The sequence below is a fragment of the Doryrhamphus excisus genome, chromosome 16 (genome assembly GCF_030265055.1).
Source record: "Doryrhamphus excisus isolate RoL2022-K1 chromosome 16, RoL_Dexc_1.0, whole genome shotgun sequence".
Taxonomy (NCBI): domain Eukaryota; kingdom Metazoa; phylum Chordata; class Actinopteri; order Syngnathiformes; family Syngnathidae; genus Doryrhamphus; species Doryrhamphus excisus.
In genome coordinates, this window is record NC_080481.1 from 11,201,912 (window position 1) to 11,222,776 (window position 20,865).

The window sequence follows — 20,865 nt, forward strand, 5'->3', positions numbered from 1 at the left end:
TACACCCTGGACTGGTCGCCAGCCAATCACAGGGCACATATAGACAAATAACCATTCACACTCACATTCATACCTATGGACAATTTGGAGTCGCCAATTAACCTAGCATGTTTTTGGAATGTGGGAGGAAACCGGAGTACCCGGAGAAAACCCACACATGCACGGGGAGAACATGCAAACTCCACACAGAGATGACCGAGGGTGGAATTTAACCCTGGTCTCCTAGCTGTGAGGTCTGCGCTAGAAGTATTATCTGATATGAAATTTTTATACCAATATCGGCAAGGAAATAGTAGTACTATTGTACTCTTTCTTTCCTTTACTCACTCTGGGTTATGTTTTTGTTTTCTCTACAGGAGCTGATCAGCCAGGCAGCTCAGATCTTGGGCTCTGTGGACTTTCTTGGAAATCCAATAGGACTCCTCAACGACGTCTCGGAGGGTGTGTCTGAGCTCATCAAGTACGGCAACGTGGGTGGCCTCATACGGAATGTGACACACGGCGTGTCTAACTCTGCCGCTAAGGTACCTATTCGTTCAAGCTAGTTGTTTTCTCCTTGATTGAGGGAATGTAAAGAAGAAGGGTAACAGAGGGCCCATATATGCATCCATCAGTTTGCAGGAACTTTATCTGATGGGCTTGGGAAGACCATGGACAACCGGCACCAGACGGAGCGAGAGTACATCAGATATCATGGTGCCACCAGTGGAGAACACCTGGTCGCAGGAATCCACGGACTAGCTCATGGTATTATTTCTTAATTATTAGGCTGTATTGTCTGAATTTAAACCTACACGCTCAGTGTAGGTTTAAATGTCTAGTCTGTGTTTGACTGTCAAACAGCAGCGCGAAGCATGTAGTGTTTCATTTTCACATACAGTCTTCCAATCAGCCATACTTTTGCTGAAGAATTTAAAAAGCATAAATGTCAACTCACTAATTTCCTGTGATCACCCAGGTATCATAGGAGGCATGACGAGCATCATAACCTCAACTGTCGAGGGGGTGAAGACAGAGGGTGGAGTCAGTGGCTTTTTTTCTGGCCTGGGTAAAGGGCTGGTTGGCACTGTGACCAAACCAGTGGCGGGAGCACTGGACTTTGCTTCAGAGACGGCACAGACGGTCCGAGACATGGCAAGTCTCAGTAACCACAGGTGGGTAAAACTTCTTGGCCTCAGGGAGGTGCTATAATAGGGATAATATAATATGTAATGGTAACATTTGTGAACATTTGTTCACTTCCTGCTTTCCATAATACAGTTTAAGTTTTTTTTTTTCTTTTAATAATGCACCTTGTACTGAAGTACGAGGTGATATGACCATACAATGACATAATGGGTACCATAGTAAGTGTCAATATAGTGATATACGTATATAGCACATCATGACTGGTTCAAGACTCTTCATCCTTGTATTTAGCACACATCAACTGCTTGTATTGTTTCTTGAATTGGCTCATCGTTGTGCATTGTTTGAGATCCTTACTCAATCCATTCCATAGTTTGATTCCACATACTGAAATGCTATGGCTTTTTAACGTAGTCCTAGCATATAAGTGTTTCAAATGTAGTTCTTCCCTGAGATCATATTTCTCCTCTCTTGTAGAGAAGTTTTGGATGACATTTTTAGGTAATTGGTTGTTTTTAGCCTTATGCATTATTTTAGCTGTTTGAAGATTAACTATATCAGCAAGTTTAAGTATTTGTGATTTTAGAAATAAGGAGTTAGTATGTTCTCTGTAGGCGGCATTATGAATTATCCTTACTGACCTTTTTTGCAGTACATTTAGCGAGTGAAGATTGCTAATATGGATGCATGAATGCGTGGCTGGTAAAATACAAAAGATAAATAAAGTTTTCTTGAACTTGAAACACCCTAGCAAATAATATTTTCTTCTCAGTGACACTACATGTACATTTATAAGCCATGCGGTCTTTCTGTGTTGTATAGGCTAAGTATACAGCGTGTCAGAAAACCCCGCTGCTGCAAAGGACCTCAGGGTCTTCTGCCTCGGTACTCGGCCCTGCAAGCTGATGGTCAGGAGCAGCTCTTCCGCCTCACTGACAACATCCAGTCTGAGTTGTAAGTGTGATCTGTTACACTGCATTGGTGTTAACGCACCATTTCATCCTTTCACGTGTCTGCTTCCGTTTCCTGATGGCAGCTTCATCGCAGTGGAGCCCATCGACAGCTACAGCGTGCTCATCTCCTCCAAAGTGGTCTATTTCCTGAAGCCAGGAGATCATGTGGACCGTGAGGCTATTTTCCTGGAGATCAAGTATGATGACCTCTATCACAGTCTGGTGTCCAAGGATCATGGGAAAGTGTATGTGCAGCTCACCAAGAAGGCCGAAACCACCAGTAGTGGTGTCGCCATCCCTGGACCTTCTCACCAGAAGCCCATGGTAAGACCACCAAACAAGACATCAATGACTCTACCATCATTTTTATTTAAATTCTAACAACGTGCAGATGTAAAAGACATAAGAAACTACTTCCGCATGTAAACAAACCCACTGGCACCACTGGTGGGATTTTACATGGCGCCTACTTAAAAATCTCTTCATTATTTGTGCACACTTGACACGAGCGCTCTGTGTCGCATTCAAGCACATTTCACATCCCTGGCACCAGAGTTTTAGTACAGTATGCTTGTTTGTGCATATGGACATGCACAGGCACACAACCTACACTTGCTGTATCAGCAATGTAAATGTTTCTCCCACTAGTTATGAATGATAATTGCCACCTTGCATAATATAAATGACCAGTATAAGTGGCCTGATGTTGTCATCCTGTCTGCTCTATTCCACAGGTCCATGTGAAGAGTGAATCTCTGGCTATCAAAATCTCCCAAGAGATCAACTACGCCAAGAGCCTGTACTACGAGCAACAGCTCATGCTGCCCGCCACTGACAATGAGGACTGCTTATTGCTCGAGTCCTGATCACACACTTATCATGGTTTCTGAAGATGTTTGGATTTATGTGGTGGTTGTTTTTTTTTTACAATCTTTGGTTAATTACAGAGAAAATTGGATATTCAGACAGCAGTCCCATGCCCTGATTTCAGACAAAGCACATGTGTATAACAGAGTTTTAATTTCAGATGTGTGTATTTATCACTCTAGTTCACTGTGTATGTAGAACCAGATGTACATATCCTGCAAGTCTTCCATACTGTTTGTGAATGGGTAAATATGTAAATATCACAGTATGGATGATATGAATATAACAACCTTCAGAGTATTTGTGTGTGTGTGTGTGTGTGTGTGTGTTTTTTAGTATTATTTTGAGTGGGGTTGAAATATAAAGATTTGCACTGACACATTTGAGGATGGGCTATACCCCACCCCCATCCACTTTGGAGCTGCCTTCCCCTGTCTGTCTGTCTTCATGCCTGCCATATGTACAACTATAAACTGAGTTCTGACTTTACTGTTATCTGTTCCTTGCTTCAAACTTGTGAGCAAGTCATGGAAAAGTCACTGAAGGGTCAGAACTTTCGGTTTTGTTATTGGATGAGATTCTCTTGCTTGTGTGGCCTATCATGACATTTTGAGGTTTTATAATATGCTGTCAAATGGACATATGCAAATAAAGGGCCCCAGATTCAAACATGCTGTGTATTATTTTATTTCCAGCAGCTTTATGAACTTTTGAGTTCAATAAAGTATGCGCAAATGTGTGAATATACGCGCAGTATTGTGAAAGTGTCCAAAAAATACGACAAGTAGTATAAATATGATGGTGAGTATGGGCAACAGACCACGTGATGCGGAAGCAGACTGCAGCTTCTTTTGTTCACATCAATCAAAGAGGACACGGACGGAGAGCTGCTGAATCAGGAAATCGCTGGTATATGATTTATTTTACACTCTGAAAATGACAAGTAACCTTTTCGCCAAACTACACGCTCCCGTCTACTCTACATGGGGGAAATATCACGTCTCAAAAATGTTTAGAAAGTTTATTTGTTGCGGCATTGTTTCACGTACATGCTGTCTTTATTGAGTCTGTTAGCTTAACGAGGTAACGTTAGCTTAATTATCGCTTAAAATGGTCGCTGGCGTACTTCGTTAAGAGGACAAAGAGAAGTTGTTAATTCTGTAGCTGCCACTAAACTTTACCAAGGGTGTTTATGTTGAGGCTCGTGATAAAACTTGACGAATTGGCGGCTCGGTTAGCTTGCTAGCCAATCTCCAAGCGAACAAAGAGCGCCAGTGCTTGGCTTCACGAAGCTAGCGGCTACACGTTCACACGCTATATGCTTTGTTACACTGTGTGTCTGTGGGCTTTTTTACCATACGTAATAGTGATTGATACAACCTTTAGGACTCTGACTGCAATCAAACCATTGTGATGGTTGTCGATGGAATAGACCGGTACAAAGTAAACTTAGTTTAAGTGAAAGTACCAACTCTTATGGACACTTCTTGTGTATAAAAATGAGCAGTCTACTGTAATATACTTGTTCGCTTTGAACCCAGTGTGTTTAGCATGGGGTCTTTCATCGTGTTTTCAAGATAAAAGTGGCCAATACACTCCGCGAATGACAAGAAAAGTTTGAAGCAGAGTTTAACATTTTACTGTCAATTAAGGTAATTGAACACACACATGAAATTAAATGTAATACTAGATGGATATTAAAGATTGTGTTCATGCATGTCATTGTTGTAGTCCAACTTGACCTCACACATCCAAAACAACATGATTAAAGGACTGCATCAATAGACCTAAACACCAGATAGGATGTCACCAAATGCAACCATAACCCGACAATCCATAGGAACCCCCAATAAAAATTTAATGAAAGTCAACCAAAAAATAAGTATGAGCGTAAATATGATGCTTTCAACATCACACAACTGTCTGGTGAGGTTGTCATAAATGCTGACAGTTTGCAGCACATTTCCAGGAACTCTTTGTAACAGCTCAGCCGGTAAAAGAGCTTTCATAATGTCATGTCGTTTTGTGGGCATGACTTTCATTGGACGACGCACACAAGATAACTTTAGAATACGACTGAGTTTTAACTTGTTCATGACGTCTTGGTTTTCCCAAAGGTAGTGAGTGACAATGCCACGCAAGAAGGTGACGGATGTTTCCGGAAATGGGGGGATGAAGAAAAAGAGGACGAGTGGCAAAAGAAAAGAGAGAGAGTTCAGCAGCGATGACGAGTTTGACTACGACGAGCAGGAGAACAACAAGAAGCCGGGCAAACCCTCCACAAAGCCTACTCTACAGCCTGTTACTGTGCTTGATGAAGTGAAAGAGAAAATAGTGCGTTTGTTGCATTCCTTTTGTAATTCATTCCATTTTAAGCCAATTCATGTCATTGTGACACTAAATTGGGTTGTCTTTTTTCCCAGAAACTTGAATGCCCAAAGGTTAAAGGTCAACTGGTCATATTTGGAGCAACAAACTGGGATTTGATTGGAAGGAAAGAAGTCCCTAAACAACAAGGTAAAATATTTTATTCCCTAGAGTAGGGGGTGTCCACCTGTGCCGGGAACCACTTTGATACACCTTGTTAAAGTTTGCCACAGGACTGCAATCTTTTTGTGGCGGCGGGTTGCATAATTGGTTATTTACAAAAAGTGGGCGAAAAACATGGAAAGAAACACAAATATGTTACAAACGACAGATAATTTAGATTTAGTCATTGTTGAATGCCAATGAAATAAGATGGGTTTTAAAGTGCTTGAGTGTTGTTGGTTCTGCTCTGATGTGTGGGGGGGAGTTTTGTTTTGGTACGGCCACAGGAAAGACTCTGTCCCCTCTCAAGTGGGGGGTTCACAGGAGCAGGCATTTTAAAAAGAAAGCCAGTGGGAAGTCACCGACACAGGGGTCATGTGGTCCCGGCGATGACTTCCTGTCAAATAGGTGGTCTGCTGCATTCTGCACTACGGATGTTCCAATTCGGATATTTGATATCTGGATGATATGGACCAAAAAAAATATATAACTATATTGGGCGCCGATATGGCCAGTCCAATACAAGCAGTCGATTCCAGACTCAGCCCCTGCGCGTCTATTCAGCAGCGACCAGATGGAGCCTATATGATAACAACAATAGTGTTTACTTGCATACTATCAAAGTAGCAAGGGCCATGGGAGATGTCGGCCGTGTGGCAGTAAAATTGTTGCACGTCTTTACTTGAGACTTGACATGAGATTAAAGCCTTGAGACTTGGGGGCGGGGGGGGCGCATTTGACTTGTTCGCCCACCTGTGATAGACTAAACATGAAGCTGGTGGATGAACACTGAACAATGGTTTGTTGACAAATCTAATTGATGGCTGTTGGTACTGCAACATAAATGAACCTGCTTTGTTCATGCACATGATTCTGCATTGATAGAGACCACTATCACTTAACCACTGTATGCTATTTACAAAAAACACTTAACACTCGATGTTTAGCAACACACAAGTAACTTGAATTTCATTCTATTGTAACATGTGTAAAAACTACCATTTTGACAGCTGACACATAATTTTCCCCCGAGTCACTATATCGCTACATCATCTCTGGCTGGCATGTCACTGAGCGCATCCTCATTTTGGACATTATAGTTGACAAGAGTCTCCTCCTTTTTGTCTTGTTGATTAGCTTTTGGCCCAAATCTTTGGTGTGCATAACCGCCATCCGCAGTCTGATACAAAACTGATACCTAGTGAGGTTTGAGGCACACATGATAATGTTAGTCCAGTTCCAAGTTGTATAATCGTTGGTACTTTGCATATTATCTGTTTTAGTCAGCAAATGTTAATAATGAAATAATTTCTTAGCTACACACCTAAGGTATCCCCAAATCTAATGTCATCTAGTTTTTGCTAGGTTAAACTGAGCTGCCAGAACAAAGTGGGTAGACGTGGTGTTTCTACAAAAGAATAATTAACATCGAAAAGAGCATAAAATGATTTTGAAATGGATTCATTGTGATGCGTGTGGAGCATACCGTTTGTGCCGCACCAATGCCATCACATGAAATGATTGTGACATTAATGTCTATTCATGTGTATGCATATTGTGGACACCCTTCCCCCTTGCAGAAGACTTATTGATGTGTTTGCAGGCGCTGGATTGGCTTGTCTGGCACAGAAAATGTGCTTTGTTGTGATTGGGGTGGGCGGGGGGTGCTTTTCATTTGGAGCAGCTGCTTAGACAAAGACTTGCGTTTGGAGGGTTGATACACTGCACTTATCATTTTTCATTTGCATGTGTCAAAACACGTACCGCATGCACGCATAGTCACACCTCTTATCAATATCTTCCAGTACAGAGGAATGCTAACTCACCATAATGCATATCATTGTTCTTGTTTTATAAACCTGGTAATTAGACCCTGACCGATATGGGATTTATAAGCTTATATTTTGGGAACTCAACAAACCACCATAGCACATTTTCACCCGAACGAGGAGGGAAAACAGCCAGCTGCCAACCAGAGTATCATCAAGAAAGTGATTTAACCTGCAATATTAAGGGCTTTAAATGCAATATACTAAGTTCTATGTGAAGTATTTCCATAATGCCTCATATTAACTCACTAACAAGATCTCAGTGTATAGACTGGTCATATATCTCATCTCGTTTCATATTATCTACATACTGTATTGTATATAACTCTGGGGAAAAACTGTTGATTTTGTTAATACTTGGGTTGTTTATATTGTTTATTTCTCTATATTGTGTATTTTGTACTGCTTAACTGACTCTGTACTCTTGCTGCTGTGCAATACAAATTTCCCCACTGAGGGACGAATAAAGGCATATCTTAATCTTAGCCCATATTATGAAACACAGGTAACAAACTGGCTCACTTCTAATGGGATGAGGAAACGGGAAGTTGTTTACAGAGCAATACTGACCAAAAATAGTAATAATATAAAAAAATATGTATATTTAATAGGTGACCTCAATCAGCAATGTGGAGCTGAGAAACATGTTGTAGTCTGTCATATAAGACTTGCTAATAGATTTCATTGTGAAATACTGTCTTCCAGCGGCTTTCCGTAACCTGGGCCAGAATTTGTGGGGTCCGCACCGCTACGGCTGTCTCAACGACGTTCTGGTCAGCAGTGTGATATCTGGCCCCTGCGCGGCGCACAGTCTTCTTATAACTACTGAGGGCAAGCTGTGGAGCTGGGGTAAGTCACTAGATAATTACTGTAGCTTTGTGCTGCTTATTGCATTACCGTAGACACCTAGACTAGGGATGGGCGTAATAATCCCTTCATTGGAGACCAGACCTCTTAGCGATTGCATATTGGGGCAAAGGAGCTACGGGGCGTTGAGCAATATTCAACATGTTTGGATTCTTTCTGCAGGTCGGAATGACAAAGGCCAGCTGGGCCACGGAGACACCAAACGTCTGGATGCTCCCAAGTTCATCGAGGGCCTGGCTGAGCTTGTGATCGTCGCCGCAGCCTGCGGCCGTAATCACACCATGGCACTCACAGGTATTTGTGCACATCAGCACACATCACAACTGTGCTGAACTACTGATCCCTCTTGCTACGTCATCTTATTCTCGGGCAGGCCAGACCGGAGCTGACTGTCTCATTATAATAAGTTTATGACTGAGTGTGATGTGTGGTAAACACTGTAGGTGGGCGGAGTAATAGATTTTTAGATTCATCAGAATGCAGACATTGATGATTATCAAGTGTAAGACGCTAACAGAATAGCTGAGCTTGGTACAAGCTTCATAGTTGACTTTCATAGTAGTTTGGGAACTACTAATGTGAAACCACACAGGTTTTTGTCAGATTCTATGCTTGTCAATAATGGCATATTTTTGTAATGTTGGTTACTGAGAGGGTGCTCATGTTTAGTTTTATACACGCTGCTATTGGTGTACTTTACTTTTGCTTCTGGTTCTGTGCAATGGGAAATATTTGGTAAGATGTCAATGAGTACTGCTATTGTCCAAAGTATTGGAGTTAAAGTGCATTTAAATTGAATGTTTTGAATGATGTTTTCAATGTATTTAGAGGATGGCACCGTATACTCCTTCGGGGAAAACAAGCTGGGTCAGCTCGGGCAAGGCAGCCAGACTGATGCCGTCCTCAGCCCAGCGCCTGTGAGTACCATCTAAGAACACACATGCTAAAAGAGTACCTCATCTTAAAATGTCACGGTTTTCCCGCTACACAGTCTTAAGATTATTAAGATTGGTGTATTAATCACTCTGTCCAGATTTCATACAATGGCCAACCCTTGGTTAAACTGTCATGCGGGGCAGAGTTCAGCATGGTGTTGGACTGCAAAGGCAACCTCTATTCTTTCGGCTGCCCTGAGTACGGACAGCTTGGTAAGCCTACGAATGGATGCATTCGCTAAGAAGTGGCATCAGGATGCTTGTGTATCTCGCATACATTTTGTGCCATGTGCACCGCAGGACACAACAGTGATGGTAAGTTCATAGCTCGTGCCCAGCGCATAGAGTTCGACTGCGAGCTAATCCCTCGACGCGTCGCCATCTTCATCGAGAAGTCCAAAGACGGTCAGATCATGCCTGTGCCCAACGTGGTGGTTCGTGACGTGGTGTGCGGAGCCAATCACACGGTGAGAAGTCGTCGCGTCACAGTTGTACTTTTGTGAATTGTGAGTATTGAACTGCCGTGTCTCTGCACAGCTGGTGTTGGACTCCCAGAAGAGAGTATTCAGCTGGGGTTTTGGAGGTTACGGGCGTCTGGGACACACCGAGCAGAAAGATGAGATGGTTCCCCGCCTGGTCAAACTCTTTGACTTCCCCGGTCGAGGAGCCAGTCAGATCTACACAGGCTACCAATGCTCCTTTGCTGTCAGCGAGATGGGTAACGGCACACTCGCGTTCTTGTCGCACTTTGTAACGTGTAGACATGCTTAAGTGCAAGACAAAATGAAAATAAATCTTTGTTGTACCTGTAGGTAATCTCTTCTTCTGGGGGGTGACCAACAGTAATAGAGATTCAACAATGTACCCCAAAGCTGTACAGGATCTTTGCGGCTGGAAAATCCGCAGTCTGGCGTGCGGGTAAGTTCTCATGGGATGATCAACCCCCCTTTTAAAGAGGTGGTTAAATTGCTAATTGTTTGATGCCTGTTATCATTTTAATGGTGAGGTCGGTATTTATAGGTTATCACATGGTTTGTCTGGTATCAGGCCAGGTATCATGCCCCCAAGTGCTGATACTAGCACGCGGGGGCATGATACCTGGCCTGATACCAGACAAACCATGTGATGATCTTATTATGACATACTATTTAATCAAAAGACCAGTGTAAACACAACAATTGCAAAAGTATTTCAACAATAATATTTTATCAACAGTCTTATCTTATCAATGTCTGACAATTAAAGTTCCATTAATGGAGTTTGGGTTTTTTGGTGACTGGAGAAGCACTAGGCACTAAGCACTCGTGTGCTGTTCTCTGATTGGTTGTTTCACAGGCACGATACCAGAGCAGCGCGCTCTGAGTGGACAGCTACGGGGGCTGATACTGGACATGGTTAAACTCTATATTTTATCAGTATCACTGCCCTGGGCTTTGACACAGTATCATTTCGGCATTTTCCCGTATCATTCATGGGCTGTTTCTAGGGTACAGGGACAATTAATACTGTAGTATGTGATAAGCATGATTATTTTACACAAAGTTTCTCTTGCTTAGTTTGACTTAGTGTTTATCTGTGTAGGAAGAGCAGCATCATCATTGCTGCGGATGAGAGTACTATCAGCTGGGGGCCCTCACCCACATTTGGAGAGCTGGTAAGAGGCAGGGGGGCAGGATCATCATCACGTGACTTTTGTACGCTTTAAATTTAATTTCTTGATTTGATGTGTCTAGGGATACGGAGACAATAAACCTAAATCCTCCACCACCCCCCAGGAAGTCAAGACCCTGGATGGTATTTATATTGAACAGGTACTTAAGACACTCGAGTGCTTCAATATATGTTGGCTTGGATTACTGAACTTGCCTTGTTTTTTTTCCAGGTGGTGATGGGTTACTGTCACTCCATGATTATTGCCAGACAGGACACTCAAGCCGAGCAGGAGAAACTGCAAAAGTTGCCGGAGTACAATCCTAGAACAATTTGATCAGAGCAACATGTCAACCTCTCTTACGAAGAGGCCACAGCAGACCAGAACAACACTTATCAGGGAGCTGGGATGTCTCGGTGGGGATGGGTGAGTTCCCTTTTTTTTGGAGAGCTCATCTACCAGTGGCTCTCTTTTTCCATCAATTTGGACACTATGATCCTCAAAAAAAAGGACTGGAGCTAAAAAAAAAAAAAAATCCTCAGGATGTTCCAGCAGTTCACAATGAACATTGGAGACCTTCTCACTTGGCCTGTCAAGTGATCTTAGTTTACGTCAAGCACTTCCACAGGCGTGCTTCCAAAAAAAAAAGCCCTTTTTCTTTCATTATGGTCAAATTTCACGCACTTGTTTCATTGTTGTGTGTCGCAGTATTTGAGAACTAGTCAAAATTACGGGTGCTTTAGTACAACCCTTTTGTCTCTGAAGGGACCAATGCACCATACGTGTGCCTGTTTTTTCTATGGCTCGCTTATGGAAGTCGTCTCGTAGATGGAACGATATTGTTTTATCTGTGGCAGCTGCCACATGATACAGTTGCAATTTGGAACATGGTGTTCTGATCTTTATTACATTCCTTTTATGTTCTTCACAATAGATCAATATTTGACTATTGTCTGGAATTATTTCATTCAAATGACATATTTGTTGGGGGGGGCCAATGCTGCACTGCTAATGTATTTGAGCTGGGGAAGGTTTTTTTTTTTTTCCATAAGTGTTTTTCCTCCCACCGTTTACTTTATGGTGTGCATTGCTCTGGTTACATTTTCATTCCAATAAAGATATGTAAACTGATGAGTTGTTTTTTGTGTTAATGTTATTAATCCCCCCCAAAAGACTGGAGGCCATTCATGAGCTTAGGAAAAACATCAGTCATGACTGAAAACATTTTAATGTACAAAATCTGACTGAATTTAATCTTCGTCTTCCTCCTCCTCTTCATCCTGGTTGATTTGGAAGTAGCGCAGCTCATAGCTCTCCTTGGTGTTGGCCACCACACGCAACCAGTCACGAAGATTATTCTTCTTCAGGTACTTCTTGGTCAGATACTTAAGATACCTAAAACGACAAACAAGGTCATTGTTTTACACAGGTACACTCAAGGCCAGCTAAGGTTAGGTAAATAGTGGTTTTTAGTTCACTTTTTACACTGGGGAGCATTTCTCCCTCTTTACAGTGGGGGAAAAAAATGGGTCTCCTATTTTCACTTTAACTGCCGAAAGCACTCGCATATTAGTAACTCTGACTCTGTCCACACAAACATTACTGCAATTTTTTGTGTCCCCACTGTAATAGTTGCATCCAGATGTAAACAGATCACTGGGTGGAGACTAACACACAATACACACCTACTTGTGGCGCTGTAGACTGAACCACTTGACAAGCCAAACTATACAAGAAAGAACAGTCTTCCGTTTGGCCGGCCGGCCAGCCAGCCAGCCCAGACTTTAGTTATCCTCACTGGGGTATGCTGGAGCCTATCCCAGCTGTTTTCAGGCAAGAGGCATGGGAAAACCCTGAACTGCCAATCACAGACAAGCCTTGTGATTATCTTGTGTCTGACTATAATAAAGGTTGTTAACTAAGACTTAAGTGGAATTACTTCAGAGTTAAATTTGAAATACTTCCAACAATACCAATAACCAGAATACACAAATATGCAACATGGACAGATGACAGAAAAACTAACAGAGAGAGCTTACATACGGACTTAATTGAAATAGAGTTCTCAAAACAAAATTTGTTTTAATTTATACCAGCAATACTGCAATGACTCATCTGCTCTCATAATCATAAATCACGCCGAGTCCATTTTGGCACTGAATATCGGGACAAATTAGCTCCCACCTCAGAGGGCCACCCTATCACGTTTGCCATCTTTGGTTGGGAAGGAGCAAAATGGGGACGAAAACAGGGCAAATATCCCGATGTGTGTACCCTTCTTCAGCTAACCAAAGAGGTAATTATACATTTCTCACAAAAGCGCCAGATCCCAAACACGTATTTATACATCTTTATGCGCTAGAGGCAAAAGGACGTGACGACGCAGGTGCACAATAGAAGCCATCAGATTTAGTGCAATTAAGCCGTAAAAACGATGGCAGAAATGCATCTGATACTAGCTTGGCATTGAAGGGAAATGTTTTGTGTCTATATTTGGGAACTAATATTACTAATATTTTATGTTATTTCTAATGTCAGAAGTCTATATGGTTGTGTCGGACCGCTTATGCGTTACCTCTTAGAGAAGGGCACCTCCGAGGACACGGTAATCTTACTCTTGCTCCTCTCAATGGACACCACACCTCCACCGAGGTTGCCAGCTTTGCCGTTAACCTTGATACGCTCCTGGAGGAACTGTTCCTGGAAGCAGATGAATGATCATTTGATCCGAGAGTTACTTCTTGACTGCATGGAAGGTGTGCTTTCATGAACAATGCTGTCATCTAGTGGGAGGTGAAGGAGAATAAACTTACAAAGTTGGCAGCGTCCATGATGCCATCTTCAACAGGGTGGGTGCAGTCCAAAGTGAATTTCAGGACCTGCTTCTTCTTCTTACCGCCTTTGCCAGTGGTCTGCTTCTTCTGCTTTCGTGGAGAAAACACACATTGTTAGCCCAAAAGGGCAAACACAACGTGCTAGAATTAACCACTTGGAACAATGGTAATGATGAAGTCATTAATTATCCAACACTAAAGAACAAATACTACAGTTATGGCCGCTAAGTGTGGACCTGCGCCCGAAATGCTAAATGTAACGTAACCCCATTAAGAATAAAGCCATCGTAACATAACCATAACGCCATTAATCTAACATTTACTCGAAAATTATATTAAAATACATGCTACTAGCAACTATAACTACTGTTTTAAAGCGTGTCTAAACAAGCCCCAGTGACATATTAAAAGGCAAACAGGACTGACGAGACCAAAACGTGGTTAGCCAGCAGGAAGATGCTAACGTTAGCTACAGGCCGCAAAAATATAGCTACTTATGTGTTCGCTAAGATGCCTTAAAGAGGCCATCCAAAAGCGTCTATTTAGGCACGGACAGTTACGAGACAACAACAGCGACAGTCCAATCAATATTTGTTTTTATTCTCACACGAAAAACTACAAGTTTCATTCGATTGTTGACACGCGATTCTACTTACGATGGGCGCCATGGCGAAGAAGCTAGCAGAGAGACCGAGCCTGTCGTGCGCATGCGTTACAATGACTTACAAAATCAATTGCCGAATCATTGATTCGATCTCGAGCTGTGCTGTTTCTTACTGTGACGAGTTAACAGAAATGGACACTATAAAATAAGAGTAAAAAATAATAGTAAGAAACAAAAAAAATAAACTATAGTATACTATCCTATATAAACGGCCCTCAACTTTATTTACATATTTACTCAGTAAAATGTTAATAAAATAAAATGGATGCAGGATATCCATAATGCAGCCCTCCTGTAACCTGAGGTTTCATGCACATTGTACAAATATGTGAAGGATTTTTTTAACATAAAAGATTTACAAAATTAAAAAATATATAACATAATCAGTATTTTAGTCAATTAGGACTACATAGTTGCATGAGATGTACTGTGGCTCACCAAATATATAATATCTTGAATACCTTTGTTCTCTATTTATTATTAAAAACTGAAATTTATATAAATAAATCCAATGACTCCAATTAAAATTTCAAATTTAATAACACAATTAGTGGACATAAATACAACTAAATAAAAAATAAAGAACCATTATTTAATAAGGCTAAAAACAAATCCAAAGACAATTTATCCCAAGCATGTGTGAAAAGTGTTTTTTCTTTTTTTAGCCTGAGCGAGGATGATCAAATGGATTCCACCAACAGTCCATTCAGTCACTGACTCCCTGACTATTATTATCATCACCGTCTACTTCAACAGCATTGCTTGGTATGAAGACATCACGAGTGCAATCAGTGCAAAAAAATAAAATAAAGTTATATCATTCAAGATCTTGTAAACGTTGCTACATATAACGAGTCTAGATTGAATGTATTTTTTTAATAATAAAAAAAAAACAGTCCTGTAAATAAGAGGGCAGTGGTAAGCATAGTCACTGCAGAGCGGAAGGTAGTCTTTCTTTGCCTGCTGCTTTGATGCCTTCCTGTGTTGGAATTTTGTCACCGTTGTTGTGCTTTCTATTCTCTTGCCTGCAAACACACACAAACACACACACAGTGGATCCCAGCTTTTCACATGAGTCACATGGTGTAATACTCGCATAAAAAGGTCTATTTTGAACACATGGCTCTCCATCAATTTCACTCGCCACTAATGAATGATACTGTAAGATGACACATGAACAGATGGAATCGGCAGTCACAGTCTCGAAGGTATAAGCATCTCACAACAACTAGGGTGTGGTCAAGGACTGCCGAACTTTTTTTTGCTGTATATTTTACCTGTATTATGTATTCATACTGTATTATTAGCGAATTTGTGAAGCCATGAATACTGCATCACGAATATGCAGGGATCCACTGTATATGTATGTATGATGCTCACTGGAAAGAATGATCATGTTCCTATATATATATATATATATATATATATATATATATATATATATATATATATATATATATATATATATATATATATATATATATATATATATAGCCCCTTGTATACAGCCCTTCCAAGCAGATAGTTACAATTCGCACATGGAACCATAGTAGAAATGAGCCAGCTACAGAGGTAGTAACAGCATCACGTCCACTTTTTTGCGGCGTCCAATCACTATCTGCCAACGTGTGTGTACCCACATCTAGCCGAATGTAATCCATCTTGGATTATCTACCTCACACCAAAAGACAGTTCTAGATCATTTAGATATACATTATTAAATATATTTAATACCGATATGGAATCCCTTTTTTTGTAGCCACCTTGGCTTAAAAATGCTGCTGGACATGTCATGTCATGTCCCTTTGCAAAGCGAAACCCCTCCACTATAAAGCTGCCATTCACTCTCTTCTGACACCTGCTAATTGTTCAACAAAGCAGCACCTAGCATGATCCGAGCATGCAAATAAAACAAACAAGTGCTACGAGGATACACACAAAAACGGTGAAAGATTTTTGGTCTCTGACTGGATTGTAGCGTTTGGCCAAGTAAAAGAAGTCCACTTTGCTTGCCGCTGTGTACGCTGTCGTGGTCTTTTTGCGTGAGCTAGTGAGTCCAGCCCACAGAAGGATTTGTGACCACGTCGACACCAGGTCTGGCCTGCTTTTGGAGTCAAGTCCACTCAAGAGTTGTTTTCTCCTGGGGCTAGTTGATGCGGATGCCTGAGATGAAGGGAAGCCCGGTGGGAACCCGCTTTTTGTACTCTACGTAGTCCTCGGCAAAGAAATTGATGAGGGAAATCTCCTCCTCCTCGATCCGCTCCCGAAAGAACCTCCAGCTGGCTATTGTGTAGCCCAGTGTACATATGGGGTTACACAGCAGGACCTACAATGGACAGGGACCACTTGTTAGCCAACCTTTGACAATTTTAAATACAGTAAATCCTAAATGACCTTGTGTGAAAAAGTGATTGCACCCCCTGTTGAAACATAACAATGCTTATCATCATCCAAGAGGTCACAAAAGACCCCACGACGACACCCAAAGAACTGCAAACCTTACCTGTCTCAGTTAAGGTCAGTGTTCATGACTCCATCCAAAGAAAGACACTGGGCAAAAAACAGTTCCAAAACCAAAACCACCGCTGAACAAAAAGAACATTAAAGCTTGACTCAATTTTACCAGAAATCATCTTGACCCTAGGGAAAATACTCAGCGGTCTGATGTGACAAAGGTTGAAGTTTTTGGACGGTGTGTGTCCCATTACATTTGTCATAAGAGTAATGCCGCATTTCAGAAAAATAACATTATACTATGAGTAAAATATGGTGGTGGTAGTATGATGGTCTGGGGTTGTTTTGTTTCAAGACTTAGTAAAGAACTCAGTAAGGGGACAAACACTTTTCCACACTAGTGGTTCCCAACATACATATTTAAGCATGTAAAGGATGTCCAGACCTGTGTTCCTATGCTCCAGTAGAACCAGCCCACATAGGACGGGTGTCTAAAGAATGCATACACCCCACTGGTGACCAGCACGTGACTATAGGCCTTTTCATTCTGGACAATGTGGTTGAAGTTGGACCCGGCTGTGAGCATGGCCGCCTTCCGTAGACCCTCGCCACACAGCACCATGAGCAGACCCACGACGCTCAACCATTTCAGCTGCTTCAGCTCTGAAAGACCAGACAAGAAAGATCATTTTAAAACTTCTTCTTTGGAGTAACTACTGACTTGGGAGTTACTGGGATGAAAAAGTATTTTATGGATACAATATGGTACTCTACGACCTTGAATTAAATTCATCATCAATATGGGCTAATAACTATAAAAGCAATCTTCACTCGCTAAATGTACTGCAAAAAAGGTCAGTAAGGATAATTCATAATGCCGCCTACAGAGAACATACTAAATCCTTATTTCTAAAATCACAAATACTTAAACTTGCTGATATAGTTCATCTTCAAACAGCTAAAATAATGCATAAGGCTAAAAATAACCAATTACCTAAAAATGTCATCCAATATTTCTCTACAAGAGAGGAGAAATATGATCTCAGGGAAGAACTACATTTGAAACACTTATATGCTAGGACTACGTTAAAAAGCCATAGCATTTCAGTATGTGGAATCAAACTATGGAATGGATTGAGTAAGGACCTCAAACAATGCACAACGATGAGCCAATTCAAGAAACAATACAAGCAGTTGATGTTAAATACAAGGAGTCTTGAACTAGTCATGATATATCACTATATTTATAGTTACTATGGTACCCATTATGTCATTGTATGGTCATATCACCTCGTACTTCGGTACGTGACAAAAAATAAAAATATTAATTAAAACACAAAAAAAATTAAACTATATTAGGAAAGCAGGAAGTGAACAAATGTAACAGTTACTGATTGTAAAAGTAGGAGGGGTAGGATTTAATAAGCTGTGCTTCTTCCTACTCCTTTTGGACATGTGGAACTGTGAACTGATTATGTGATGCATTCAATTGTAATCTGATGCATGTTCAAATGAAATAAAACCATTACCATTACGTACTCAGTACCACACGTGTGTACTCACACATATAAACACGGTACCATCATAAGGCCTACATCTCCCTGGGACTATGCATGCATGACATGATGTATCATACATAATCTGGCATACTACATCCTGTCATTCGATTGAGAAAATGACACTACATTACAACACTGGTTCCAGGAACCACGAAGAAGACACCAACCTGGAAAGGTTAGCATTTCCACAGTGAACTCGAGCCACGATGAGACAGCTGCCAGTGTATACTCCATACTGTGGTTGAGCAGGAACGAGTCCAGTGACAGACTGCGAGGGTTAATGATGGCCGTCACCAGGTACTCGGAGTAATGGAAGAATGCCAAGGAGCACATATACCTGCAGAGCGGTGGCAATACAACACACTGTTCAGCTCCAACCTAATAGTTAGTTATATAATATTCATACATTATTAATTGGCACACAAAAAAGCAAAAATCATTAATATGAAGTGTTCTGAAACTAACTGACAGCTGAAAATGATGCAAGTCATTTATTTACATACCAGCCAAAATGTGTCCAAGTGGTTTCAGTGCAGCTTATAATTAAACCACAACCAAAGGTAACTCCTAAAAAGCAGGCTCTCACAGCAACCTAAGACAAAGACACACAACATATTTAACCTTAAAGAACACAAACACACATCGGTTACTATAGAAAATCAACTGGCTATAAACTGGAGTGAATATGAACTAAAAGGAAAAGTAGAAGTTGACTTCTCTTAATGTTATTCATGGTGTCTAATCATAACATTTACTGTATCACTCAAGAGTCAGGGCATCCTCACATTTCAGCAACCATGTTTATTATTCTGTATCTGTAAATTATTGATTGTAAATTATCCATTTCCTACCGCTTTTCCTCACGAGGGTTACTGGAGCCTATCCCAGCTGTCTTCGGGCGAGAGGCGGAGTACACCCCTGGACTGGTCGCCATCCAATCACAGGGCACATATAGACAAACAACCATTCACACTCACATTCATACCTATGGACAATTTGGAGTCGCCAATTAACCTAGCATGTTTTTGGAATGTGGGAGGAGGATGCACGTGAGAACATGCAAACTCCACAAACAGAGATGGCACGAGGACGGAATTGAACCCTAGTCTGTGCACTAACCACTCGACCACCACCGTGCAGCTTATTTGTAAATTAGTACCAAGTTAATTTTGTCATGCGAACATTCAAGCACAGTGGAGATCGTGTCATGGCTTGGGCGGCATAAGTGAATAAGGAAATGTTAAGTCTAACATTTACTGTGGCGTTTCGCAGCAGAGCAAAAATAGTTGGGGATCTATTTGGACGAAAATGGTAGTATATTTTCATAGATATAATTAATGGTTGCCAGAATATGAGTGGTGCGCTTATGTGAGATATTGTAGGTAGGTTGTCACACTTAACTACACAAGAACAGAATAAGGAAGTGTGTTGATATTCAGTGTAAAGCCACATACAAATCCGCCAAGGGCTTTAAATTAGATTTGGAGGAATGTTTGTAGGTCACAAGGAGCCTAGCATAGCTTGAGGCGATACAGTATTAACACCGGCTTCGTGTTCTTCTTTAGCTAATAGGATTAATGAAGTGGCCAGATTTATTAACATTAGGTACGAGTCGAAAATGACACGTAACGTAGCTTGTATTCGATAGTAGTTATTGACTCATTAATTGAGTGTAAAAATATAACTAATAAAAAACAAAACAGTAAAGTTCGCTAGCTACGTTTACGCTTACCTTGTAGAGAGGTCCCCTGCATATTACTAACAAGATGCCATTGATAATAGCAATATGCAAACAAATGGCTATTTTTCCACGAGTTTCCGTCAGATAATCAAAGACCCAGTCGAAATGTCCGTAACAGGATCTTATCAAAGGAATTATGACCACGCTAAGACCTAAAAGAAAGCTCCTGACACTTACTCTACCTTCCAGTACCAACTTACTGCCTGCCATGATGGAAATGGATTCCACCAAGTATCGCGAGACACTGTGGTGTATTCCGCGTGACCATAGACAGATATAGACTCATGGAGTGGGTTTTATGGTACAGTACGGTACGTCAACGTCGCCGCCATATTGGACGTGTCGGGCTGCCCTGTAAATGAATACTGTACGTGTAAATGTACTTACTTTCATAAAGCGCCTTTCTACAAAGAAATGTAAGTTAATTCCTCTCTTGTATACATTCACACACTCACTAATATACAAGGGAAAGTTAGCTACAAAACAAAAATCACAATCACATTGTATAAAAATAGTCACTTGCACTGTGTGAATGTATTAAAGTTCTTTGCAGAAAGGCGCTTTGTGAAAGCAAGTGCAATTACTTTTACAGACATTTACAGACACATCCAATATGGCGGCGACGTTGACGTACGGCTCAGCGCTCAATGCGGCGTCTATCTATGCCTGATGCTGCGTTCAGGTCATACTGGGATGTCGGACTTCCCGCGATTACTTTAAAGACGCCAGTTTAAGTTGGTTATCCGAATTAAGCCCTTTAGACACACATTTTTCTGCTGGGCAGATGGAAAAATGAGGGAAAATGATGGAGAAAAACTGTAACACAATTTAGAATGAGGCAACAGCCATTTTGG

The 20,865-nt window shown here is 41.2% G+C and overlaps 4 protein-coding genes across 9 annotated transcripts in view; 2 read left to right on the forward strand and 2 right to left on the reverse strand.

Annotated features, from left to right (window-relative positions):
* The window catches only part of vps13d (vacuolar protein sorting 13 homolog D), a 35,672-nt gene extending 32,071 nt beyond the window's left edge, over window positions 1–3,601 (forward strand). For all 4 annotated transcript variants that reach the window (XM_058051773.1, XM_058051771.1, XM_058051772.1 and 1 more), the window contains exons 66-71: window positions 357–524; window positions 615–747; window positions 959–1,154; window positions 1,951–2,082; window positions 2,165–2,405; window positions 2,816–3,601. In XM_058051773.1, coding sequence (XP_057907756.1) covers window positions 357–524; window positions 615–747; window positions 959–1,154; window positions 1,951–2,082; window positions 2,165–2,405; window positions 2,816–2,947 — 1,002 coding nt within the window. In that variant the 3' untranslated portion in view covers window positions 2,948–3,601. The remainder of the gene's footprint in view (window positions 1–356; window positions 525–614; window positions 748–958; window positions 1,155–1,950; window positions 2,083–2,164; window positions 2,406–2,815) is intronic.
* Window positions 3,602–3,754: 153 nt separating this feature from the next.
* On the forward strand, window positions 3,755–11,890 carry rcc2 (regulator of chromosome condensation 2). 2 transcript variants are annotated; one of them, XM_058051783.1, is made up of 13 exons: window positions 3,755–3,857; window positions 5,066–5,282; window positions 5,372–5,465; window positions 8,012–8,155; window positions 8,336–8,467; window positions 9,002–9,090; window positions 9,207–9,321; window positions 9,409–9,575; window positions 9,646–9,826; window positions 9,921–10,026; window positions 10,690–10,762; window positions 10,842–10,919; window positions 10,991–11,890. In XM_058051783.1, exons 2-13 carry the CDS (start codon window positions 5,079–5,081, stop codon window positions 11,093–11,095), a joined length of 1,488 nt encoding a protein of 495 aa, XP_057907766.1. In that variant the 5' UTR covers window positions 3,755–3,857; window positions 5,066–5,078; the 3' UTR covers window positions 11,096–11,890. The 2 variants fall into 2 exon arrangements, with proteins under 2 accessions (XP_057907766.1, XP_057907767.1); XM_058051784.1 differs by having other exon boundaries at window positions 3,772–3,857; window positions 5,070–5,282.
* Window positions 11,891–11,952: 62 nt separating this feature from the next.
* On the reverse strand, window positions 11,953–14,308 carry rpl22 (ribosomal protein L22). Of its 2 annotated transcripts, none has more exons than XM_058051797.1 (4): window positions 14,250–14,308; window positions 13,573–13,680; window positions 13,335–13,459; window positions 11,953–12,154 (listed from the first exon to the last, which is right to left on the reverse strand). In XM_058051797.1, the coding sequence occupies exons 1-4, from the start codon at window positions 14,259–14,261 to the stop codon at window positions 12,010–12,012; spliced, it is 390 nt and encodes a 129-aa protein (XP_057907780.1). In that variant the 5' UTR covers window positions 14,262–14,308; the 3' UTR covers window positions 11,953–12,009. The 2 variants fall into 2 exon arrangements, with proteins under 2 accessions (XP_057907780.1, XP_057907779.1); XM_058051796.1 differs by having other exon boundaries at window positions 13,573–13,683; window positions 14,250–14,304.
* Window positions 14,309–14,773: 465 nt separating this feature from the next.
* icmt (isoprenylcysteine carboxyl methyltransferase) lies at window positions 14,774–20,244 on the reverse strand. The gene is made up of 5 exons (XM_058051339.1): window positions 20,003–20,244; window positions 18,774–18,862; window positions 18,438–18,607; window positions 17,157–17,374; window positions 14,774–16,583 (listed from the first exon to the last, which is right to left on the reverse strand). Exons 1-5 carry the CDS (start codon window positions 20,219–20,221, stop codon window positions 16,404–16,406), a joined length of 876 nt encoding a protein of 291 aa, XP_057907322.1. The 5' UTR covers window positions 20,222–20,244; the 3' UTR covers window positions 14,774–16,403.
* Between the last annotated feature and the right edge of the window lie 621 nt (window positions 20,245–20,865).